The sequence below is a fragment of the Acanthopagrus latus genome, chromosome 13 (assembly GCF_904848185.1).
Source record: "Acanthopagrus latus isolate v.2019 chromosome 13, fAcaLat1.1, whole genome shotgun sequence".
Lineage (NCBI taxonomy): Eukaryota > Metazoa > Chordata > Actinopteri > Spariformes > Sparidae > Acanthopagrus > Acanthopagrus latus.
In genome coordinates this window covers 12706026-12732070 of record NC_051051.1, presented here as the reverse complement: position 1 = coordinate 12732070, position 26045 = coordinate 12706026, and the positions used below count along the sequence as shown (strand labels likewise).

The 26045-nt window shown below is 44.6% G+C and overlaps 2 protein-coding genes across 5 annotated transcripts in view; both read left to right on the top strand.

The window, feature by feature from the left end:
* Positions 1–9854, top strand: part of mtmr4 (myotubularin related protein 4) — a 44018-nt gene extending 34164 nt beyond the window's left edge. For 3 of the 4 annotated variants that reach the window (XM_037119390.1, XM_037119391.1, XM_037119392.1), the window contains 10 exons: positions 421–549; positions 1449–1560; positions 2112–2307; positions 2856–3041; positions 3655–3825; positions 4105–4259; positions 4448–5897; positions 6077–6187; positions 6341–6429; positions 7991–8168. In XM_037119390.1, the coding sequence (XP_036975285.1) occupies positions 421–549; positions 1449–1560; positions 2112–2307; positions 2856–3041; positions 3655–3825; positions 4105–4259; positions 4448–5897; positions 6077–6187; positions 6341–6429; positions 7991–8168 (2777 nt within the window). Of the gene's footprint in view, positions 1–420; positions 550–1448; positions 1561–2111; positions 2308–2855; positions 3042–3654; positions 3826–4104; positions 4260–4447; positions 5898–6076; positions 6188–6340; positions 6430–7990 lie in introns of all 4 variants that reach the window. The other variant, XM_037119389.1, reaches the window with a different exon arrangement.
* A 4629-nt stretch (positions 9855–14483) lies between these two features.
* ca4a (carbonic anhydrase IV a) lies at positions 14484–24269 on the top strand. The gene is made up of 8 exons (XM_037118546.1): positions 14484–14706; positions 18959–19003; positions 20460–20624; positions 20709–20854; positions 21108–21200; positions 21298–21364; positions 21463–21626; positions 22491–24269. Exons 1-8 carry the CDS (start codon positions 14553–14555, stop codon positions 22668–22670), a joined length of 1014 nt encoding a protein of 337 aa, XP_036974441.1. The 5' UTR covers positions 14484–14552; the 3' UTR covers positions 22671–24269.
* Positions 24270–26045: the final 1776 nt, after the last annotated feature.

Below are 26045 nucleotides of genomic sequence, written 5' to 3'. Positions count from 1 at the left end.
TGATGCCATTATGTCAAATTAGCAGTACATTTGCAGCTTGTTGAGCATGTTACATGCACATTACTTTGCGCACAACTACAGGCTGGAAATGGAGTGGCAACACATCAAAGTCTGAGTGCAGAGACAAGAGCCTCAGTTGTAACCTTGGAGTAATTACTCGTCTTTTTCCATGGGTGCTGTTCAGAGCAGGTCTCTTGACTTGTGATCGTTACCAATAGCAACGCTGTGGTTGTGTCATCAGGAGGAGATATTGATTTTCACTAGGTTACAAATGGAGTCATTTTCTGTTAATCATGTCTCTGCTACTTCTCTGATTCTCACACTCCCTCTCTGTTCTGCTCCCCGACACTTCAGTTCTCTCAGCATTGTCCACCCATGACAGTAAAAATCTTCTCTCTGTCCTCTCGCCTGTGTCTCCAGACTCCTCCCTGACGGGCGGCTCTGGCTGCGATGACAACACTGTGCCACAGAAGCTGCTTATTCTGGATGCTCGCTCATACACTGCTGCAGTGGCCAACCGAGCCAAGGGCGGAGGCTGCGAATGTGAAGGTGAGTGCCACCAAACATTTGAAAACAACTTCATGAATTTTGTAAGACATGCTCGAAAGCAGCTGACAATCGTGTCAACATTCATCACATTTTGTGCTTACAATACTAACAGCTATCATGAGTGTATATGGTTCTGATCCTGCTCAGTGATTCTAGCAGGCAAAATAAGTGTAATGAGTGACTTCGATCTGCACTCTTTTGATTATGAGAGGGATAACAATGGATCATTTACTTTGCTTGAAGTGTGGCACCCACAGCAACTATGCAGTTCGCATGAATTCTACTGAGCTTTTTAGTCGATGACTCCACGTTGATAAGCAGCACTTCCAGCAACAACAGCTAGCTGTTTATATCAAAAACGTTCTGATTAACCCGTTATCTATCAAGATCAGGGCTGACCAAAGAGGGGCCCTAGGGCCAAAATTGGCTTGCCTAAAGTTTGTAGGGAAGCCGTGAGAACTTAGAAATGTTGTCCTGGCAAAACATTTTTCTTACCTGAATCGTAAACACAGGAGCATTTTTTTCTCAGGAGAAGCTGCACGCACAAACTCAAATCACGTTGGTTTTTGCTGCTTTTGTCGCTCATCTATCAAAGAAAGCGCTGCTCTGTCATAGATGGCTTCACTCTGCTCGATGCCTTCCTTATGCATTTAATGTGAATATCAACTTGCACGTATGATATTCAGGAAACAAATGATTTCTGCTGCCAGTGACTGCACACAGTCACATTTACAGTTGACAGTTGACTGCTGAGGATGTAAATGGTAAAAACTATGAATGTTTCATTCAGTGTTGAAATCAAACACCATCATCTGAACACAAGAGGCTACTGGATCCTACAATCTTTAGTGTTGTTCATCTTATGACCTTCATCACAGTTTATGTTCCTTTGTGTTTAGAGTACTACCCCAACTGTGAGGTGATGTTCATGGGAATGGCCAACATCCACGCCATCAGGAACAGCTTCCAGGCTCTGCGGACCGTCTGCAGTCAGATTCCAGATCCAGGAAAGTAAGTCGATCTGTTTGACCTTTCTCTCTGAGTGGCTCTGCCTTCATTTGTGCCTCCCTCTCCCTCTGCCTGTTCTGATTGCTTCACCTCACAGTAAGGCGACACCACACAGAGATGGGAACACTGCCACAGTCCAGTCCTGTTCCTGCTGGTCTGGCCAGCTGTCTGTCTGTACACACAGAGTGTGTTTCCATGTTTACATCTGTGTGTTTTTACCAGCTCTGTGTGTTTGACTAGTGTGTTTACTTGTGTGACTCCTTGTGTGCTACATATGTGATTTTATGCATAGTACGTAGGTTGCTGCTATTACGTCGTGCCAGATTATTTTGAGGCACGTTGTTATTCTGATAAAGGTGTGTAATGACGTAGGGAGACCTCCACAGATGTAGGTCAGAGCTCTTCTCCTTCTGTCAGCCTGATAACCCAGTCTAAATTAAACCTGAGTAACCAAAGCTGATGTTAGTATACATTATATATGCTCAGATCAGTTCATAAGCTGGGACAGTCCCTGTATAGATTTGTATATAATCAGCCCCCTCTGTTGTTTCCAGCTGGCTTTCAGCACTTGAGAGCACCCGTTGGCTGCAGCACCTGTCCGTCATGCTGAAGGCAGCCACTCTGGTGTGTTCAGCGGTGGAGAGGGAAGGCCGTCCCGTCTTGGTGCACTGTTCAGACGGATGGGACCGCACGCCGCAGATTGTAGCCCTCGCCAAGATCCTATTGGACCCCTACTACAGGACATTAGAGGTCAGAGTCTAACACGGTCAAGCTATGTCCCTTGAGGTGGCATCATGATTGAAAATCAAAGATCAAAATCTGTTGGTGTGGAGCTTTCCAGACCTTTGTAGCGCACTCGTCATCATGGACCAATTATTTATTCCTGGACACAGCGATGGAGGTGTTAAGGATACAATAATTTAACTCAAATTCTGACAGTGAAACAAGTCATTTCACGGGGGTTGTGATGCTCAAAAAAAATGTATCCACTGTTTAACAGACGCTTGTTTTACAATGTTAGACTATGAGAAAAGGTGCATCGTGTGATGATATAATAACACATTTTGGCCACCATGGGAAAAACTGTCTTCAAAGCCTTGGCTACATTAGCTGCTACTAGCATAATACACTGTCTCTGACAGAACTGTCTGCTGCATTGTGGTTAATGTAGTGCCAAGGAGGGAGAATATGTACAATAAAATAGAGTGTATCTGTCAGTGGAGTACAATGCTAAATCTTTTAGGTATAGTTTTTGTTGCACTGCGATACTTATCTTCTGACTACCGTGTTGTCCACAGGGCTTCCAGGTGCTCGTGGAGACTGATTGGCTGGACTATGGTCATAAGTTTGGGGACCGCTGTGGCCACCAGGAGAACACTGACGATGTGAGCGAGCAGTGTCCCGTGTTCCTGCAGTGGCTGGACTGTGTTCACCAGCTGCTCAAACAGTTCCCCTGTCTGTTTGAGTTCAACGAGGCCTTCCTGGTGGGTGGTCAGACGCACCTCTTTACTTCTCTCCGTCCTTGGAACATTGACTGAATACATTTTTAGTGACAAATTTACCAATAAACTGCAATATAAGTGACATGTTGTCTGGCATTTCATAAAACTAATTTCATAAATTAAATTTGCACTATAGTGTAATATCTAATTCCCAGAATGTCATTTTTTATAGGTAACGTATGACAAAAAAAACAAGAATTACGAACTATGGTGCGCTTGCCGACAAATCATGTTCAGAAAATTAGTTTGTTGGGTACAAACCTAAAATGAATATAATATCTGTCAGAATCATCCCACCATGAGTTTCTTCAGTATATTGTGCAGCCCTACATGAAACCATCTTAAAATCAGAAAGATACATTGCAAATTAATGTTTGATTGATATCTCTTATTGCATACCATTATAATCCCTGAGCCACTGTCTGTGAAAGCCAGTCAGAATAATAACCATCACTGTATTTCTTTAACCTAATCACATTAATCTTCAACCAGTTGTCACATTGAATTTACAGAGCACTGTCAAACATCAAGAAAATTGTAAATCATTGCCAGTGTGAAGGCCCGACTTCATGTTTTGTCTTCCCCGTGTGTCCAGGTCAAGTTGGTGCAGCACACGTACTCGTGTCTTTACGGCACCTTCCTGTGCAACAACGCTCGTGAGAGGGAGGCGAGGAACATCTACAAACGCACCTGCTCTGTGTGGTCTTTGCTTCGCAGCGGAAACAAGAACTTCCAGAACTTCCTCTATATCCCCAGTCATGATATGGTACCTACAAGTTTTTATAGTGTCTTGACATGGTAACAACTGAGTGTTAGCTTGTGTAAGAAAAAAGGTTTCTTGTATAAAGGAACGTTTGTATTTATAGACTGTAGTGAAAATCAGCACTTGTCTATTCTTATTTCTCTCAGACCCTAAGCAGAGAGTCGTGTGATTGATGAGTAATGAATAGAATGCCTGGATTTCATCCACAAATTTTCTTTTTCAGCACTAACAGGCCCCGTCATTTCTCTATATTGACCTTGTGTGATTGTCCTCATCTGCCAGGTGCTGCAGCCAGTCTGCCACACACGAGCATTACAGCTGTGGACAGCTGTTTACCTGCCCACCTCCTCCCCCTGCACCGCTGTGGACGATTCTATGGAGCTCTACCTCCCCATGAGTGTCGCAGGAGATGAACTCACCTCCCGTTCTCTGGACAGGTGTGTGTGTTGTTTGTTAGATGCAAACCTGATTTGTTACCATCTGTACATACTGTTCTTAAAGGTCCATGAATTAAAATAAACAAATTCAACATTTTTTCAACAGACTGCCCTCTAGTGTCCTAAACGGAGAATTTTATCATTGAAGAAGAAATCTCCTTTTTGTTTAAATGCATTTATGTTTCTAGACTTCCCAAGACCCGCTCCATGGACAACCTGCTGTCAGCTTTTGAGAACGGGGTGCCCCTGACACGTACATCCAGTGACCCCAACCTCAATAAGCACTGCCAGGAGGGTCGCTCTGCCCTAGAGCCTTCACCAGCCACAGAAGAAACCTCGGCAGACATCTCTGGTGAGGTCGTACCTGACACTGGACTGGACAGCAACGAAGGCGAACCTCTTCATCAGAGTCCTGCCAAGACTCCAGAGGACGGCCCGGTTGCAGAGAGCTGTGAGGACGCACTGGAGGAGCCCTGCCTCACCACACAGCCCCTGCCCTCCCTGCCTCTTCCCCCCGTCCCTCTCAGTACAGACGTTGCACTCGCTCACACTCCCTTCCCCACTCCTGTCCTCCAGCAAGCTTTGCCCCAGATCACCAACCCTCCTCTCCCACCACCTCCACTAGAGGCTGAGAGCCCCTGTAGGACTGCTGAGAGCCCCACGTCACCCTCTCATAAATCCGAGCCGTGCTTACCTCTTCCCTGCAACGGCAAGGAGTCGCTGCTTAACGGCCACACTGACGGCCAAGTAAGTGGTCAAGCAAACGGCCTTCCTGAATCTGCAGATCTGATGACTCTGAAGAAGGCCCTTCCCATGGAGGACTCCACTGAGACTCTCACAGGTGAGGGAGAACCTCCCCCCACCCTGTCTCCCGCAGAGAACCAGGATGTTACCCAGAATAATTTAATTGATGAGGAACAGCCCGAGTCACCGCCACAGGTTCAACCCCAGAAGGAGAAAGAGGACACGAGGACAGAAGTAGTAAAAGGAAGAGAGCGTGTGTTAACTCCTGTAGACTGCACCCAGGTAGCAGCTCGCCACCTAATCTCCCAGAGCCAGCTCTCAGACCTGTCCCTGTTTGGCTCCCACTGGGAGAGCGTCCAGGGTCTGGTCCAGTCCGCATGCAGCAGCGCCGGTCACTCTGGTGTCAGCCGGGCCCTGCAGCCCAACACTTACCAGAGCCGTCGGCTTGCCAACAAGCTGCTCCGCTCCCAGGGCTTCGCCATCGCCAATGGGTCCCAGTGCTGCCGCAGAGAGGCTCTTTGTTGTCCCAGCAGCCCTCTGCAGCCTGGGTGGCTGTCTGCTGCCAGGAGTGCAGGCTACACCGGCCTGTACGGGCCTGCTGCCGCTGCCCTCAACAGCTACTCCCTGGCAGCACATCAGCTCCTGCCGGTGTCATACTCCTCGCCCTCCGCTTCCAGTTCCCCTCCCCCACCGCAGGCCCCAGCTTACCTGGACGATGACGGACTGCCGGTGCCCATGGACGCCGTGCAGCAGAGGCTGCGGCAGATCGAGGCAGGCTACAAGCAGGAGGTGGAGGTGCTGAGGCAGCAGGTGCGACAGCTGCAGATGAGACTGGAGAGTAAACAGTACAGCACCCCTCCCTCAGAGCCAGACATCGACTATGAGGATGACATTGTGAGTATATTTTTTTTTTTTTCAGGGGTGATTTTTAATACCAGACGGCCCAGCGCTCGAAGCCTCTTTCTGTCCGCAGTGTTTGTAAATATTTGCTTTAGATTATCTCCAGGAAGCGTTCTCTCTTCTCTCCTTCCTGTCAGTCTTCTGACCTTGCCCTTTTCCCTCCGTGTTTTCAGACTTGTCTGCGCGAGTCAGACAACAGCAACGAGGAGGATTCTCTGTCGACCCACAGTGAGGACCGTCTGTCTGAGGGCAGCTGGGATCGAGTGGAGCCCAAGGACACAGAGGTCAGCATCCCTCATAGCTTCATCGGCTAATATAGCTTCTGTCTCCACTTCCTCGCCGTCCTTCCTCCCCCTCACCTGTGTGGTTATGAGCACCTCTATTTACGCCACACTGTTCTGATATAGATGTCTTCCTGTGCGTGTGTGTGTGTGTAGGTCACGAGGTGGGTACCCGACCACATGGCCTCCCATTGTTTCAACTGTGACTGTGAGTTCTGGATAGCCAAGAGACGTCACCACTGCAGGTGGGGCTTCACATTTACTCACACATGAAAGGGTAGAAGAGAAACAATTTGGGGTTTAACCTCAGATCATCAGTCCTCTTCCTCACACACACTTTGGGATGTGATCAACACACTCCTCTTATGAAATATTGTTATGTTAAGAATGTTGCATCTTTTGTTTTAGGTCTAAAAATGTCCCTACTGAGCCAACATTATTTTCATCAGTTGATGAATACAGGAAAGCTGTCAGACTTTTAATTACTTGCTGTTCATGGGTGACCAGCTAAAATCCAGAGTTCATATCAGTATCAAGAATTAGTAAGTGTTCCTTCTATACCGATGATATCTGAAGCATAGTCAGCCTTTTACTTACCTTGGGCACTGAGGTGATTTGGCTAAAGCCTGTGGCCAGACAGCTTTTGGTTTTTGGGCTGTTAAATCACAGCATTTGTCTAAAAAAAAGAGCATGCAAAGGGCTTCAATTATTTTATTATTCACCATCAATGTTTTTTTCTCCCATTTATCAATAAAAAAATGTTTTTTTTATATTGTAGTTATAGATTATCGTGTGATCAAAAGTTACTTCCACCCAAACTGTCTTATTCATTTCTGACCGTGGATTATAGAAAAGCCAGATATATTAAAGAGTAGGAAACAAGCAGTTTTTCTGTCTTTGTTGTCTTTAAACGGAACCAAACTCGCTGTTTCCTCCTGTTTTCCAGTCTGTGTGCTAAGCTAAGCTAAGCAGCTGCCTGCTCCGTCTCATATTTACCATACAGACATGACATTTTGGGGATCTTATCATCTAGCTCTCAGGAAGAGAGTCTTTTCTAAAGTGTCGAACTAATCCTTGACACTTCCAGGCCTTAATGTCTGCTTATACCCCTTCACTTGTAGCTTCTTCAAGATCAAATTGAATAACATCCTGATCTGTGTATTTGCTAATCAAAAGCATCTAATGAACATTTGTTCAGAGGGAGTTTTTTTTTTTTTTTTTACTTTTTTGAACTCAGACTTTTTTTTTTAATTCACATTTCTCCCAACACTCACAGCACAGCACAGTTCTGCCAGTGTAGCAGACTGCAGTTCAAAGCCTTTGCTTTGTCATTTCTAGGGAACAAACCAAGCTTTGGTGTCAGCCCATGGTTTCAGAATGAAAGGCTCTTGGTTAGCCAGAGAATTATTTATATGCTCCACTGAAACACTGGGAGAAAGAAAAAAATACAGAGAACAGACAAAAAATGTGCCAAAGAGTAAATCAAGCTATTAGATGAAATTGATTTGAAGCCCACACAAGAACGACTCAGTCAGAGTTAAATGGAATCGTAAAAGCTTATCAGTTCAGTGTCTCATTTAGTCTGATCATCGGTCTGAAATATCAACTGAGAATTGGCACACTGGCTTTAGAGTCATTAGGGTGGAGAAAGATGAGTTTCTGAGTGTGTGTGGGTGAGGGAAGAGCTCTAAAAATTGAGATTAGATTAAGAATAAGATGAATTAAGCTGCTCCGTAAAATACATATAAAATATCTGCTATTGCGAGTAAAAACAGTGTCCTGACTTTGTGTGCTCTCCATCGTCAGGAACTGTGGCAACGTGTTCTGTAAAGACTGTTGTCATCTGAAGCTGCCCATCCCCGACCAGCAGCTGTACGACCCGGTGCTGGTCTGCAACACCTGCCACGACCTGCTCCTGGAGTCCCGCACCCGCGAGATCCGCTGCCAGCAGCTCAAGAAGGCCATCGCCACAGCCTCCAGCTGAGAGAGGCGTTGCAAAGCATGGCCCGCCTCGGCTCTGTCCTGCTCGTTTTGGAATGATGAGCCGGGCGCCCCGTTGTGACCCCGACCTGCTGTGGTTTCGGCTGCGGGGGAAGGGAAAGATGAGGAGGAGTTTTTGCGCTTTGGGAGGCTCAGGTTTGGAAACGGAGATACACTGTGAGACTGTCTGAGAGGCGGGAATGAGGACGGAGACGGTCTGGGATGGAAGTGACGGCAGGGGAGGTTTTCCTGCAGAACAAACCCCTTCTGGTCAAAGACATTTTCAGCCTGGGTCGCGGCAGCGTCCGGCTGCCTCCATGCGGCTCAGTCCTCTAGCGGTGCCCCGTCCGAGACGCACCTCCAACCTCTCCAACCTGTCCAACCACCCCACACCCCCGGCAGAGTCACCCACCTTTAGCACCAAAACACCTGCACCCTCCTTCCAGACACTGTCTCGCACTTCAGAGGACAATCGTTCACCCTCCCACGTGTCGGGGACTCCAAAGCCTTTACCTGTACTACTGGAGGCTTTCAACTTTAAAAAGAAAAGAATTGCTGCTACAGTATTTAAAAGTCTAATTTTGTATTCTTATTTTGTGCACTACTAGCTGTTGTGTATTTGAGGGAATCTGAGACCAAACTTGAGCAAAAGGGAGAAATCTGCTGTTTACTTTGTCATCGCATCTTTTTCTTGGAGCCTGAATGTAATATGTAACGGATAACTGGATCGACTTTATGTGCATTTGGTGGCTCGTATATGTGTTCATTGCTGCAATGTGTTTTTCAAAGTTCTGTATATGCACAGTCAATGTGGTTCTGTCTTTATCAACGCTTTCCTCCGGTATGGCCACCTCGCGACATGAGACGTTCTGAGGGGACGCGTGCTGAGGGACAGATGGGTGCAATGCTGCGTGTTGTTTGTTTTTTTGTTTTTTTTGTGGGATGTGTGCGCGATGTGTTAAGAGGAAGAGGACACAAAGATGGTGGGAGGCTGCAGATTTCTGTCACGTCCTCTTCTGCTGTGAGAAAATGTCGTTTGAAGGTCCCGTGGAAGGTTTTTCTGCTGAGATGTTTGCGAATGATCGGCTCGATGTCCATCTGACTGACGACTCCTCCTCAGATTGTTGGCTGGCGGTGAAGACCGCCGAGAAAAAGACTGAACAAAGTGCTTGGAGTTTTCTTGTTCTGTTCAGGGGAGTTCGGCCACAGTCCCCTTTAAAAAAAAAAAAAAAAAATGTGTTTGTGTCTACTGGTTGTTCCTTGAGACAATAGTGCCATATTTTGTTCTGTCTATTTTTAAAGCCTTTTTCTTTCTTACAGATGGCAGCAGGTTTCTAATTGGCCACCTCTCTGTATGTTTTAACGGTACAGATAGTTAGCTGCTTAACAACACTGAGACGACTAAAGATTAACAGACGGTTCAGTTTGATAACGAGTCTAACTGCTTCAACAGATGATCGGATGTCACTGAATTAGTTAACCTGTGTGGTTATCCATCGTCTAATATCTGGGATTTTATTCACGCGGTGTTCATGAAGTCAAAAATCTGTAAGGGGAACTCAGAAATGTAACATACATAGTTATCTGATCCGTAGTGGTGGCTCAAACCTGTCACTTAATGAATAATTGTTGTAAAGAAATGCACTGTAAAAGTTAAATCCCATGGGTTAAAATAAAAGATTATATCATGCCTCTGTTTCCAAGTCTGCTTCTTTGCATGTTGCTGCGGAAAAGAGTTCAGTGGCGACTCTGGGCGTCTCATCACCGGGTCCAGACCGTCCAAAGTGATTGGCAAAATCAGGCAATGCGAGGTTTAAAGATATGAATTAGTCACATTATTGCAATATTAACAGGCTAAAAAGCCTGTGTGGTGCACAGTAAAATCCAGAAGTTAAGCAAACTGACCACAAAAACAAGAAAGGGGTCAAACTGAATTTAACCCATGAGGTCGATGTACACAGACATAAAAGGAAACTGCTCATTTGACGCCAAGTACTGTTCTTAACCAAATTCTGAAGTAGATGGTATGTGGACTGTCTTTATCTGACTGATGACTCCATTTGTATTCTAAGTGCCCACTCTTACAGCACAAAGCACCATCACCCGGTCACTGGCATGGAGGGCACCACCTGGAGCCATTGATATGCGCAAACACACCAGAAGAAGACGAGGCACCTGATGCAGCTTGGGGTAAGGTGTCCCGCCCACAGACACTTTATCGACCACTCGACCCCCTGAGCCGCCCCCATGCTAATACTTGTACTTTACTTGAGAATGTCCCTTTTCTGCTTTTACAGCGAAACCCTGCGCATAATGTAGCGATAATGAAACCCATCTAACACCCCACACAAGGCTGCATTCATAAAACACTGGCTGTGACTACTCTGCATCATAAGTATCTTTCTTCTCCTTTTTGTTATACTTGTAACAGAGTACTTTAACTCCAAGCTCCTCTGTAAACATGGTTTAGGGATGTGGTTCTCAAACTTTTTCACATCAAGGGCCCCTAAACAGCCCCCCCCCCCCCCCGGCTAAAAGTAATCAGGGTCCCCCATCCGATGAGACATTTGACTTTTTAGATGTTTTATTACAGAAAGTGTGTGAAAACGTGACCAAAAATAGTCATGCATCCTGGCATTACAGTGAAAATAAATGATTCCCATTTCTGCCGGGGACCTCTGGAACCCTCTCCCCTGCGAATTAATGTGTCACTAATTCCTCAAATCACGTCTTGTTCCCCTCATTCGGAAATTCCAGAATGTATGAAATTTCCTATATTTTTCATTCAAAAAGTTGAACCATTCCACACAAGATGTCTCTGGCTTCCTTGCAAAATCTGTTCTCAGTGTTCCACATCCCACCTGTGTAGTTTTCTTATTGGACCGAGCCTGGCTTCTAAAGTACACATGATGCACACAGAGCAGCTTTTCCTCATAGCAGATGGATTTTAAAACAGCATTAAAGTGTCAAACCGCACAACCGTTGTCGTGCACAGCGAAGCCACAACTGTGTTGAGTGTTGAGGGGGAGGCACATGCTTTTCTTCCATTCATCCACCAGATGGCTCTTTCCCATCATCTGAAACACAAAAGTGGCACATCTGCAGAAAGAGCAGCCCTTCCAGCGAAAAACACATCAGCAGCATAATTGCATAATTTCACAGTGGTAGCTTTCTTGATTTATGTATTTATTTCTGGTGAAGGATGAGTAAAATTCTTAGAATCAGCACTCATTTCCTTTGAAAGGACAAGTGATGCTGATTTATGCCAACAGTTTATTTATAGTGATTCCCTGATGCCATCATGTCAGAGTAATAACACTGAGTAACTGTCAGTTACTGGAAGAAGTAACCCCAAACCCAAACCAACTCTGAGGACTTTCCCACTTCACCTAACCTATACCTATACCTAACCTCACCCTAACCTTTAAACCGGTCGTCACCCTAAAATGTAATGGTTGTCCCCAAAAGGAAGGCGTGTCCCCATGATGTGTACACACTGTGAAAACAGATTAGGCATGTCCCCGTAACACGTCCACACACACACACACACAGTCCACATGAGATATCACACACGCACCTTCCCATTTCAGACGAAAGTCTTCAAAAATAGCAACGCAAGCTAATTCATGTTTTTTTCGGGAGGAACTTCTGCCAGCGTCCCTTCACTGTACTCACTCACTCAGCATGATCAATAATTCAGGCCGAGGGTATTCTAGGTTTCCACTTGGTGAATGAAAATAAAGGTGACAGCTCAAACTTTTCTGTTGAGGGTCTTTTTTTTTTTTTTTTCTTTTTTTTTCTTTTTTCATTTTTGCAAAGCTTTGCACTGACTGGGCAGGTTTTGTGGACCTGGGGGGAACTGGGCTGGAAAATAAACCTTTTTAAATATTTTGACTTGATATCCTCTTTTAGATGTGCCACTCTCAGATGGAAATAGGTGTGTGTGTGTGTGTGTGTGTGTGTGTGTGTGTGTGTGTGTGTGTGTGTGTGTGTGTGTGTGTGTGTGTCTCTGCCTGCGTGTCGCTCAGCCTTCCTGTGTTCGAACCTCAGAGGGTCACTTATTACAGACTGGTGCTGTTCAAAAACCACAGAGCTTTATTTTGAACTCTAGCGCAGAGCCCACATTGTTATTGCAAGATACCAAATATGTCTGAGTGGATTTCTGGGAACATGTACAGGCGACACAGTGGTGGAAAGTAACTAAGTACAGTTACTCTAGTACTGCCTTTTCTTCTTGCCTCCGCTTCACTAACATTTATGTGACGGATTAAAGGTGCAATATGTCAGAATTGACGTTTAAAACAGTGTGAGGGAATAACAATCACAATGTCACGTCAAAGTTGGATGTATAATGTTGTACAGATATCTGCCTACGTTAGCATGCTAACTAGCAGCTGCCCACTAGCCACTTTGTACCTCAGGAGGTGACATCAGCATCAACACCCCCAAAGATTCAGCTTGTACAACCGCTTGTGGGCGGCTGTGTGGTAGAGCTAGCGTCTTGTTATTGGGTGGCTGCTGGTTCAATTCCCCTGGTCTGCATGTCGAAGTGTCCTTGGGCAAGATACTGAACCCAAAACTGCTCCTGATGTGCTGGTTGGCAGCCAGCTCCATTGGTGTATGAATTACTGTATGCCCTTAAAATGTAAAGCTGAAGAAGCTAACAGCAGCAGCAGTTAGCGGTTACTATGGTGATGTGCTGCTGCCTATTTGTTTAGAAAATGGATTCGACAGTTGGTCCTTTCTTACATATTGCACCTTTAAAACATCAGATTTAAGATTATAAAATATGATGCACAGATGTCTAAATTACCCCTAACTTTTATTACCGCATTACTCATGAACAGTGATAGAATGTAACAGTACATTTACTCAAGTACTCCATTTTCTTGTACTTTGTGCTTCCACTCCACTACATTTGGGAGGCAAATATTGTCATTTCGACTCCACTACATTTATTTGATAGCTTTTTGTTACTGGTAACTTTGCAGATTACATGCTGCATCAGAGCCAAAGCCAACAGTTTTTCTTTTTCTTTAATGATTCCAATAATCAGAGAAATGTTCATGTACATTAATGTAAAAATATGTGTATTGTACTTTTGATACTTGCGCACATTTAACGTCAGATACCCAGAGACACAGAGAGTGCTATTGGTATGGCTGACTTCCACTTATAGAAGTGATATTTCAACACAATATATTTTTTATGCATACTTTTTTGTTCAATGTTCCCAATACTTAAAAAAAAAAAAAAAAAATACTTAAGTACAAAAAAGTAAAGTTGTCCTGTCAAAACATTACTTTGGTAAACGTCAAAGTCACTCATACAAATAGTACTTGAGTCAAAGTCTTGAAGCATTTGAAATCAAATGTATTTGGGTTACAAAAGCAATTATCTGGCAATAAACATACTTCAGTATCAAAAAGTAAAAGTAAAGTATGCATCAGTTTCATATCTCTTTATACTGCATAGCTGCCTGTATTCAACATTAAGTTGTTTTTTTGTTTTTTTTATTTGACTACCTACAAATCACATTGTATTAAATCAAAATGCACTCTAAAAGAAAAGAGACATTATCTGCTTTGTAATTCATTCATTACTAGAGTTATCAAACAAATACAGTGAGTGAAAATGCAAAATGTGCCTCCTTAATGTGGTGGAGTGAAAGTAGAATGTGGCAGAAAATGAAGATACTCAAGTCAAGTACAAGCTCCTAACAATTGCACTTAAGTACAGTACTTAAGCTATTGTACTTAGTGGCATTCCACCAGACACCACGAATGAACGCACCAATAACAATGAAACAAGGGGACGTTCTGGGCAATGAGTCCTTTTAATTTGGATAGTTTTGTTGCAAATGTTTCTGTACTTACTTTGTGATTTCAGGCTACAGTGTGCTGCTCTAACTGAACTGATTAGAATGTTTCATCTAGAATCATTTCACTTTCATTATACTACAGACATAGAAATTAAACATGGAGTCATGGGTGTTAATGTATCACTTGGTATGAGTGACATATGACTTCGGCATAGATTACTCGGGGGATTTGATTCTGTCAGTGTGAAGTGCAATGATATATCTGACCTTAAAGGTAAGGAACAAGGTTGTGGAGTGTGGGGTAATATTAACGCTCGTCTCCTCAGGGTGTCCTCTGAGGGCCACCTTGAGCTACCTGTGGAGTCCCCGCACGGGTCATTAACTGCAGCACCGGGACGCTTCTGCAGCTGCGTTACATTTTGGCCCCTGCGCCGCCCGGGAGCCCTACTGATTGTCCCCCCCACCCCACCCCCTGGCTTTATCAGCGCCGAGCCTTTATTAAGAGGCGATGCCCGAAGGGGGAGGGGCCACTCTTTCTTTCCTGTCGGGGTATGCCGATAGATAAGTATGAGACCCCCTGCAAGAATGCGATCACATTGGCAAAAACAAGTCATTGTGTTGCCTTCCCTCCGCCGACTCACACCAGACGCTCCAAGAATGCAGCGGCTCGTCCTGCCCGTCCTCCTGGCATCCTTCTGGACCATCTGCACAGGAGCAGGAGGTGAGTCCCTTTCATTCAGAGCCGGGAGATATGTCAAATAAATGTTTTTGTTTTTTTTGTTTTTTTAATTATTATTATTAGATTTAGATTGATCTCGCTACTGAACAGCTCTACGCAGATATTGTCATGGGAATGAGATGATTAATTGCCTTATCATCTACCAGCAAATTATTCTCTTTTTGATTTTTGTGTTTTGTTTTGTTTTCTGCTGAATTTCAGCCTGTTTTTAATATGTATTTTACATTTCTGATCAAAATCTGAGAGGTAATTTTACATCTGAGCATGCAGTTGGCACATGATTTATAACCGAATCAATGAATAAATTAAACTCCTAACACCAAACAACGAATTTGAAGTCAAATACGTCAGTGTCACCAGCAGGGTGCTGCTGCTTTTTTCCTTTTTTTCTTTTTTTTCTTTTTTATCAGCTTTTCCAACCGGGCCACGCTCTATGCTCAATTAAAAAAAGTTGATTTGCTGCTGAATCCCAAGACTCTAAATCCAGAGATAGGCGAAAAAAAGAAAGATGCTCTCGGTGGATGATAAAAAAAAAAAAATAAAAAAAACAAACAAACTGGGAAAATCAGCACAGAGCCACAGCTCCTCAGAGGAAAGGGGGGAAAAAAGACGCCTCCCTCCTCCTCCCCGCACCAAAGCAGCCTGCATGACGCTCCCTCCGCTCCCGCACACCTGCCCGGTCCATCACACCGATGATGTGTCCGCGTGCGTGCTTTTTGCGTGTCCGACACGCTCGTCTGCTTACCGAGCTCCCTGTTCAAAGGCACCGAGACTGTGCGTCAGCTGAGCCAGAGAACAGACCGAGCTGAGGTTTTGTGGTTCGGACACCCCTCTCCCTCTCTCTCCCTCCCTCTCGTGCACCTGCTCGGGATCCTCGCTCAGCCAATGGGAGACGTTTGCGTCCTGGTTGCCGCAGAGAGACGCGTCGAGCTGCGCGGCGCTCATGTCTCCACACTCACAGCGGGCTGGGCCCCCCGAGGCGTTCATCTGAGAGAGGAGAGCGCACTACAGACCGTAATAGAGTAAACTCGACTATAATGGAGTGAAGTGGCTGTAACTCATGACTGACTCCATCGATTGGGCTTTTTTTCTTCTTCTTCTTCTTCTTTTTTTTTTTTTTGGTCGGTGCGATCAGCGAGTGCGCACATCTGGAAGATCACCAACAGATGTGTTTTCTCGCGAATTCCAAACCCATATTTTCGACCTGTCTGTAAAATACGATCAAATCATCATGTTTGTACGTATATCATTATGTTTGGGTATTATTCTGTGCTATTTGGAAGTCCAGTTAAAAGACAGATCTAATGCTATAGAATGGACAGAGTGGAGAGGAACGAGTGGTTTCCTGCTCGACAACTCTTATTTTGAAATACTCCAGTAACAATCCTTCACTTACTCGTGAGTTGGAGATCAAATCCAGGGGTGAGTTACAGTCTGTCTTCCCTCTGATGTAAACAGAAGTGAGATAAAGCACAATACCATTGTATCAGACACGCTCAACGCGCTCTGCGTTGAGGAGGCGCGTCCCGGTCACATGCGCTCTGTGGAGCAATGAGCCGGCGGCGCGCTGCTGGATGGACGTCCGTGAGTTTTTCAGCTGGACGCACAAAGCCCCGGAAAAAGTTGTGTGTTTGCGGTGAGAAAGAGAAACCCGATGAAAAACAATCAAAGCCTCTATTTCTTTCTTTTCTTTTCTTTTCTTTTTTTTTGAGTCTGGAGTGAACAAATCGGCCAAAAAAAGAAAAAAAAAGAATGAAGTTCTTATTTTGTTGGTGGAAGGATTGGCACACCAATGGCACGGTCTCAGTTCCCCAGGTTTCCTTTTGAACCGTGTGTTTCCGCGTGTGAAACTCAGCGTCCACACACACACACACACACAGACACAGTTTATGTCTGGCTCTGCGCGGCGCACACAACACAATGGCATGAAAAGATCCGCCTCTGCGCTCACACTAACGTTTTCACAGCGGTCGACGTGCAGGCAGACGCGAGCCATTTGTTTTCGTCTCGCTTGTCTTTTGTTCCCCCCCACGACAGTTTCCTCTCTCTCTCTCTCTCTCTCTCTCTCTCTCTCTCTCTCTCTCTCTCCTTGGCAGACGTCTCACGGCCATTCAAAGTCATTCATATTGTTCGGTTCGCTCCGCGCCGCGCAAAAGATCAAATGCCCGGCGCCGATTGGTCAAGGGTTGTGCGGACAGGAATCTGATTGGATGAGATGAAAAACGACTCACTGTGAGCCGTAAAAACAGGAGTAATTACTTAGATTGTTCGGTTAAGTAAAGCAGGCAACGTCACGCTGTCAACAAAATACACATTAAGCAAAACCGCTGCAGTGAGAATATGACTTCAGTGAACATGAAGTTCAGTTTAGTCATCATGAGTGCACAGAAAAACAGCTTTGACAGATATTTACCGTGGTGAGTCTGATGAAACTGCTTTTGAGACTAAACGTCAGGACTTGTCCGCCTGCGCTGCTTGAATTTCGATCATTGTTTATTAAATCTATCCTTTGCTGAGTCCCTCAGATGGAGAGTTATGTTAACTTTGAGGTAACTGCTAACGTGACAGTCGATATTGCAGAATTAAAGGGCGACTCCATCAATTTTAACATTAAAGTGTGTGTCAGGTCTTGAGGAGTACTACTACTACATGTGTGTAGTTTCAAAACTTTGGTGCCTACGCTTCCCACAATGCACCTCAGCCACTGAGCGACATCACTGGAGGCAGTTTGTCAGATTCCATTCAGCTTCCTCTGGAGCTTTTAAAGTTTGCTTTTTTTAACATGTGCTGCCAAGGACCTGTAAACACATGTTAATGTGTAAAATGGTGGCGTTACCCTTTAACTGCAGCACTTGAGTAAATGCACTCAGTTACTTTCCACCTACATTTACAGAAAGAAACACAAGCAAACATCATTTTTATGGGTGCAATTTTGTTGGGTCAGAGGGCCTTCTATGAAGGTCAGGAGCGATGACTGACTCTTATCAGTTTTTATTATCACTGTTTTCAGACGTAATTGGTGCATTTGTAGGCCTCACACAGCTGTAATCCTGAATGTTCCTATAATGAGACTAATGTTTTCTGCAGCCTCAGTGCAGATTCGTGAGGACGGGAAGCGGCGCATTTTCGCAGTTACCACCCATGCTGTCTGTCAGACCATGTAGCATGTAAAAAGGGGAGTCAAAGCCAAAAATTAATCATAATGTTTTTAATACCTTCAGCACCCAGGCCGTGCTGAGGGTAATTAAACATTTCTGAGTCCTTAGATGTTTTTTCTACTGCAGTGCTCACGCTCCCCTCACTCACAAGCGTGCAAACCCTGCAACAAAAGCAGAAACGTAAGAATAAATTAAAGAGGTGAGCATATCTTTATTTACAGGCGCCAGTTTAGGGAATGATGGCACATGTGAAAACAATCCGAACACCCTGCCCCCCCAAAAAAACTGGCCCGCCTGCTGCGTTTATTTTCAGTACCCATTATCATGCAGGAGCAGGAGGAAAAGGCTTACCAACATGGCAAAGAAACCAAGCACTGACTTCCTTCACAAACACCGGGAGAAGTCCCCATACCAGCCTGACAGCAGAGCTCGAGACCCTTCCCTGTATTTTTTCAATGGCATGTGTGTTTTTCATAAATATTTGATTTGTGAGATAGCTGCAGATATTTGTCTCCAAGCACGGGGATGGAAACATGCAAACCAATTGTGAAATATTAATAAACCCTCAGACAAACATGTGAGAACGGGACGTCGACTGATGCAAAAGATTGGCTCTGTGTTTATTCTGATGGCAGGAAAGATAAAGCACAAACGGCAACTTTTTTGCGAATAGGAAGACAATTCCTGTGTATTAGGGCTTTTTGTATGGCCAGGAATAACAGCCAACTTCGACCAATAGGAGAACAATTCACTGTTTGCAGCCAGGGGAAAAAAAATAAACTAGAAAAAGGGCACATTTGTAAATACGCATAAAATATAGCTGGACAGTTGTCAGTGTATATGTTGAGAAGAAACATCCCATTCTGCTCTCACAATAGGCTGAGGCTTGTTAGTGTCACCCAGAGGTTAACGATGCAGGGGGACTGACTGATGTTATCATCGGCATCAAGCGGATGTGTGTTTATGTTTGTTTATATTATTTGCTGTTGGCATCAAATATCAAGATGCATGTGTGTGAGCCTTTTGACAACGAAAACCTTCTCTCAACATAGATTACATAATTTCCTCTTTTTCAGATTGGTGCTATCAGTCCCAGTTCACCTGTGATCATCAGTGCAATGGTAAGTTCATTTAAATACATAGAAATTTAAAGAGGCACTGGGTAGTTTTGGAGAAGAAATTCAATCTCAGAATATGAATATTCATGGTATTGATGAGGTAATAATACAAACCCTTCCATAACTGAATGAACAAGCTGTTCTCAGAGGAAACTAAGGTCCCAGAACACTGTTTGAAACTAGAAAGGTGACAGGGTCTGCCACATTTAGATAAAGTAAAACAGTATGAAATTGTGTTGGCCCTTAAGGTCATTTTGTTTATTCGGTTTATGCAGTCATGAACATGAGAAAAGGTTTGTTTTTATTGGTTTGCCTAGGTATTCAAAAAAACAGTTGATGAAGATCTTTCTCTTCTGTATTGTGTTGCAAAAATATACCCTCAAGTTAGCATGCTAACCAGCTAGCTACTGGTTTTGTTGTATGAACACCAATGCTCTACTGGACCGTTACTCTGAAAACGTACTCTGAAATCTTGTGAGCGATTTAAATGAAGCACTCCTTAGCCTGATTATAGATCACATTTGGACCTATCGGAGAATCTCAGGCTGCACTCATTTGGGGTTTATAAATCGGAAACACAGTCAAGAGCCAATCCCATACGTATATGCAGTCAAGAAGCTCTTAACATCTACCCTAAATCACAAAGACAACCTTTAAAGATGCTGAAATCGGGGGTTACAAGTGATCTTGGATCTCGTGAGTATAGTCTTGTTCTTACAGGCAGAATCTGAACCAGCTGAAGTTTGGACCGATTGTACTGACTCAGGCAGGTAATAAGTAATGTTTCCAAGAGCTTTGGAACTGCTCTGAAGATAGGAGGCAGGATTGGAAAACAGAATCAAAATTAAACCTGTAATCAAATATGACACTGAAGTCGTCTGCAATGAGCCAATGATCACAACAATTCTAAGAGCAGGGAAAAAGCGAAGCCTGTGATAATAACTTCTGATTCAATGGAGTTTCATTGAAGGAAATGACCTTTGAGGGACCGACCTGCAGTTTTCTATCCAGCTGCATCGTGTTACTGCAGCTGCATCAGAAGTAGATCTGCGAACCATCTGCATGAAAATGAAATTTGTCATGATGCTTTTGAAATATCCAACCTGAAGATAGCATGTATACATAGAAAAGAGTAAAGGACCGATAGTGGATCCCTGTGGTACTCCATGGATTTGGGTAGTGTATTCCTTTCAGAGCGATATGAACACAACCAACCAACAACTTTCCAATATGTGTCCCCAATTAAGATTAAGTGAACACCTGAATCAAAAGTAGCAGTCAGATCTCAAAGACATAGGATGTTTGCCCACTGTCAGCTCCTTTGAAGATCATTACCAACTCATAGAAGCACTTTCTCCATGCTATGACCCACTGCGAAACGGAACCGAAATTTATCAGAGAATTTTAGCAGAGAGTGATCAGTCCAAGTTGTTTAACTACGGTGCTTTTCTGTTTTTAGTGCCAGAAAAGTGGAATCACGCCAACAGCAACTGTGCAGGAAGATACCAGTCACCGATCAACGTTGTCACCAGGAAGACTTTGAAAGACGAGCGGCTGACTCCATTCAAGTTCGACAACTACCAGGAGATCTTCAGAGAGACCATCGAGAACAACGGCCACTCAGGTGAGCATATTTTTTCATTAGACTTCAAATAGACATCGCCGCTGTGAAGCTGTCGCGTGAACTCATTATGTCCTGTGCGTCCAGTTCAGGTTAGAATTCCTCACTTGAGCACCATCTCAGGTGGAGGCTTGCCGACCACCTACAAGGCTGTCCAGTTCCATCTGCACTGGGGCAACAACGGGGGGCCTGGCTCTGAACACACCATCGATGGGGAGCAGTATCCCATGGAGGTAATTTAACCTGACTTAAGACACCCAACTTTCTTTAACATGGTCAGCTGCTTTGTTTTATAAAACAAGTCCTCTAGAAACATTTTTGTTGATTAACTCTGTTATCTGCGTCTGTTGTTAAGAGCATGAAATTGTATAAATAAATAAATAAATTAAATTAAATTAAATTAAATTAAATTAAATTAAATTAAATTAAATTAAATTAAATTAATAAATAAATAAACATTTAACATCAGTGATATTGTCTCTGCAGTTACACATTGTTCATATGAAGCAACAATACACTGATCTGACAACAGCACTATCTGATCCAGAGGGAGTTGCAGTCCTTGGGTTTTTCTACGAGGTAACGATTTTCAATCCTATATTGATGACATTTAACTGCTATTTCAGACTAGATCTCAAGTCGAACAAAAGTGCTGAAATTTCAATTCCATTTCCAGGTATCCAACAGTGGAAACCGAAAGTATGACCCCATCATCAGCGCCCTAAAAAACATCAAAACTACAAGTAAGTGCTCAAGTTTAATATAACCAACTTAACACATACTGCAGCTACACAGCACTGTTGCCAAAGTTTCATATTTTATTTCATTTTCCTGTTTTCAGATGGCAACACGTCTCTGAATCCCATCTCGCTGGCACAACTGATCCCATCTGAGCAGAATATGACCTCCTATTATCGCTACAAGGGCTCTCTGACCACCCCAGGGTGCACTGAGGCTGTGATCTGGACCCTGTTTGAGAACCCCATCCCCCTGAGCATGGATCAGGTTAGGACCATTAGGAACATTTAAAGGAATTTAGTTTTTCATTAAAAATGTTGAGACAAGTTTTTGTTAGATTTGGCCACAATTTCAGTTTAAACCATTTAAACATTATCTACATGTCTGATAGCTGCTGAAAGATGTATGTGAGCAACAAGTGATTTGCTTCTCATGTACCATACATGAACAAAACAAACTAAGTCTTACACAGACCACATTCAAAAAGCGGCCATTTTCCTCTGACATCACACTCTAGCCAGGAAGCTCAATTGTCCAGGATGCAAGTGCCTTAACTTTTTCAAGGTAAAACAACAAAACTGATGAGCTTCTGCTAGATAACCGCTGGCACATGAGCATTCAACCATTTCCTAGCCAACAATACTGTCTGATATTGATTCACAAGAGGACTGTAAATACATCAATTATAATGATAACTTATCAACACACTTCTTGGACAGATGTAACAAAGTGCTAAAGCCAGCGAAGAAGTGGTTGGAAGCCGATGTTAGCTAATGGGTTGTTTTACCTCATCTCTTCAGTGGCTGATCAATCAGGAAGCGGTGACATGAGAACAATGTGTCTGAATCCTTTTGCTTATTTGACCTGCGATCTGGAACACAGCAGCATAACGTTATCCCAGCATTCCAGCTATCCATCCTGAGGAAAATGTCCGCCATGTGAAATATGAATATTATGATATTGATCTCAATAAATGAATGTATATAACATCATATGAATATTTTGTTACGTCTAGTTAATGTAGCGCAAGTTGAGACAAAAACACAACACTCACAGATTCAAATTTGCACACTGGTGTTCTCTCTCCAGAAGCTGGAAGCTAACGTGAGTGTTTGTGTTCTGTCCCTGCAGCTGCGTGCGTTCTCCGAGCTCAAGTTCCACGACGGGAAGGCGATGGTGGGCACCTTCAGGCCGGTCCAGCCCCTGAACGGTCGGCAGGTGTTCCGGTCGGGAGGCGCCGTGATCCTGGCCAGTTCCGCCTTCCTTGTGGCCGCCGTCGTCACGGCCTTGGGATTGTCCCAGCCCAACTAGAGCGGCGGGGGCATCCCATGCTGCACTGCGACATCCATGAACACACTAAGTTCTTTATCCGAACCCTTGTTTGTAACATCTTCATCGCATGGCGGCTAGGATGATCGACCACGTCGTAGTGCAGGCATGACTCACCCGGTGTTTTCCTCCCTTTACAACACAGATGACAAAGGCGTTCCAGGAATGCCTTACGAAAGGTGCTGTGAGGGTTTGACCAGCATTCATGCATGCCTAGTGAAGTAGTAGGTCTTATTTCAGCATTATGAATGTGCCATAAAGCAGGTTACCAAGCACTCAAAGTGACTACTGTATTAAATCTTAATCACCAGATCCCTTAGTCATGCCCTAAATTTTCACAACGTCATCCTCTAAAAACCAGCACACCCCTGCGTACACTTTAGCTCTCGTCCGCCTTGTCCAATGTCAGGTAAATTTAGTCTCCGCTAATGTGGCCGACGGTTTGCGCTCTGAGTGCCGATGTCAGCCCAATGACCTGTCACGTGACGCGTCGTTCTCAGTGGGGCATGTGAACAGCGCTGGGCTATTAATAGCGGAACTGAGTCACAAAAGACGAGCTCCATTTCAAAGCCAGCGGTCAAAGGAGTCAGCAGTTTGGCTTTTCTCTCTAAGTCCAGGAGCGCAGAGCGTGGCCGTCAGGTGAACCCCGGCACGGCCACTCAGTCAGCAGCTGTTTCGGGGAAAGAAGGACAGGGCGAGAGGTGTGAGGTCTCTGTGGGAACGACTGAGCGCTGATCTGAGAGCAGAGCTGCAGTCTTTCCCCTCCCCAGAGTCAGAGATAACTGACGCCTGAGACAAAGACGAGGAGGAGGGCGCATCTGCGAGCGTGAGGAGAACAGCAACCACCAGCATAGAAAAATGCCACTTTTTCGAACTCGTTATTCTCATGCATCGCTAACACCTGCATGAATCCGCTGCATGTGTCGATCGCGCGAGACGTCTATCGCGAGCTACGCGTGCAGGCCGCTGGAGTGATGCTGCACACACTTAAACCGCGCTTGCCAAATCCATAACACACACCTCGGGCATGCCATTCCCCCATTTTTGACCCGGGAAGTTCACTGAGCTCATCTTGAGAGCGCATGACTGTGTTCATGGCTTGTATTAACAGGGTCAACGGAATGCACTGAATGTTATCGACTGTGAATTACACCCCACCGAGTCCTCGCTCATTTATTCGGGAGGACTCGTTATGTATGCTAGTGAGCGATCTGTGCAATTTTCCCAGCAAGATGTACTGTGATGATCGAGCAAGGAATCTGTATATTTTCCATTGTTTCATACGGCATCAAGTCATATTTCTATGCTGTGTCATTGTACACATGTATTTATGTACCGAATGTGTATATTGATGTGAGACGCACAGTTATTGTTATTTATGTATTGCAAAGTTTATATATATCGTACTGAATGCAGACCCATATATGAAGCATCGAGTTGTCCATGACCAATCGAGTTTACTTATGATGTACAAGTGTATGAGATTGTCGGGTTGTAATGCTTGAAACTGTCATGAATAGTATGGAGAATGTGTTCCAACTGAACAAAAAGAATAAACCTACTTACTTTTTAATGACGGCCTCTTTCTGCTTGCACGGGCACAGCTCGAGCCCCCGATCAAAACAAGCGTTTAGCCTCAGTGTCAGGCCCGCCCCCGCACCCCTGCCCTGCGGAAACTGATACCAGAACACACTCAGCCGGCTCTGTTGTTTGTCTGCTCGCTCAGACGCGCAGACAAGCTTCTCACTTTCCCGTCCGATTCCCCCTTTCGGTGTGTCGGGAGAGACCGGAGCAGAGGGGGGGGGGGCTCACGCATCTCAGTCCCTTAATCCTTTTCTAATTGACTTGTCCTTGATGTTACGCAGGCTGTTTGCGGCCCTGACACGCATGCACGGCTGAATGGGTGCTTGTTGCGTCGCACACGGCTCCCCTATCAAAGAGGAGTCGCGCAAAACACGCCGAAAACTACGAGATAACACACACCTTTCTTTTTTCTCGCCGGCCCCTGAGACAGATTACAGGTGCTTTATTTTTTTTTTTTTCAAATTCCATCCCCCTTTCAAATCACTTTTCGTACCCCTTCCCCCATCTTTTGCTCCCCCCCCCCCCCCCCCCCATCAAAAGGCTTATTGTGATGGACAGGCTTAGGAAGACAGCAGCCCCCTCACATGAGACATGCCTGAGAGTGAGAGAGTGCAGAACAAAAGGTTGAATGAAAGCCTCCCCTTCATCCCCTGGCTCAGGCCTCCACTGCTTCTTCAGTTAAGCATCAGCAAGGTCCGGAGATCAAGGGGTGGATGCTTAATATCTGGCAGTGGTACCTCTAGTCAACAGGACAGCACCCATACAACCTCACTAACTCCTAAATCTCCGCTCACATGATCCCGCGTGTCCCTGGGGGTCTCTGGGACAAAGGGCACCATTCTCCCTGGGAGAAACCAGAGGCATCCTCATTTTGAATGTGACCCTCAGTGAGACACACACACAGCAGCCCATCAGATAACCAGCTGCAGTTAAAGGTCACTGGGCCACTTTTTGTCCATGTGGGGTAGCGAAAAAAACAAACAGTGTCACCTTTACCGCACCTCTGGCTGCATCCCCGCTTGTATGTTTGGTTTTGAAAACTTTTGCCGCATTAACACCTGGCGTCCACATCACTACTTGACTTTTGGAAATGCTCCTGCCCCGTTTTAGTTTGGAAGCTCCGGATTTACCAGTGTGGACGGGCAGAAACGTAGACCCTTTGGAACAAGTGCAGACACCCACGTCTGCTTCCTGGTGGGGTCTTATCAGTCGCAACGTGTCCTTCCATGATTTGTCTCACTCCCGACATGACAAACCAAATAAACTAGCCTTCTCCCTCCTCCACTACCTGTGGGTGAAGAAGTATTTCACTGCTGGGAAAGATGGCCCTGTTCTTGAGAATTTCCGGTACGGGCTCTTTTAAATCTTATATCTTCCATTTCAGACTCAAGGCAAACAAGCTCAAAAACAACACAAAATAAAGACCGCAATATACGCATTTAAAACCGTTTTCATTTCATATATATTTACAAATCAGCTATATAATCATAGGTAATGTTATTCAATGACCAGATCTATCAAACCAATTTTTCAGAGTTAATCTAGTAGCTGGGAGCTGTAAAGAACAGTTTTCTCGCCATTCCATTAATCCCTTGCACATAACTTGGCTGTCTGTGCAGTCGAAAGACACATATTTTTGATACTGTTTGTTTATTCTTACACATTTTGTTTACTGTGCAGAGGTGCAGGGCAACACATATGTGACTAATACTCAGCCTTTGCACGTGTTACAAAAAAAAGCGATAAGATTTATAAATAAGGTGGACGTAAGAG

What these genes read in the sequence shown, in the direction of transcription:
- ca4a (XM_037118546.1), top strand. Translation starts at nt 14,553, where the DNA reads ATGAGACCCCCTGCAAGAATGCGATCACATTGGCAAAAACAAGTCATT. An exon ending in TCCTTGGGTTTTTCTACGAG is followed by an intron (nt 21,201 to 21,297) that starts GTAACGATTTTC and finishes TTCCATTTCCAG; the next exon opens with GTATCCAACAGTGGAAACCG. An exon ending in AAAAAACATCAAAACTACAA is followed by an intron (nt 21,365 to 21,462) that starts GTAAGTGCTCAA and finishes TCCTGTTTTCAG; the next exon opens with ATGGCAACACGTCTCTGAAT.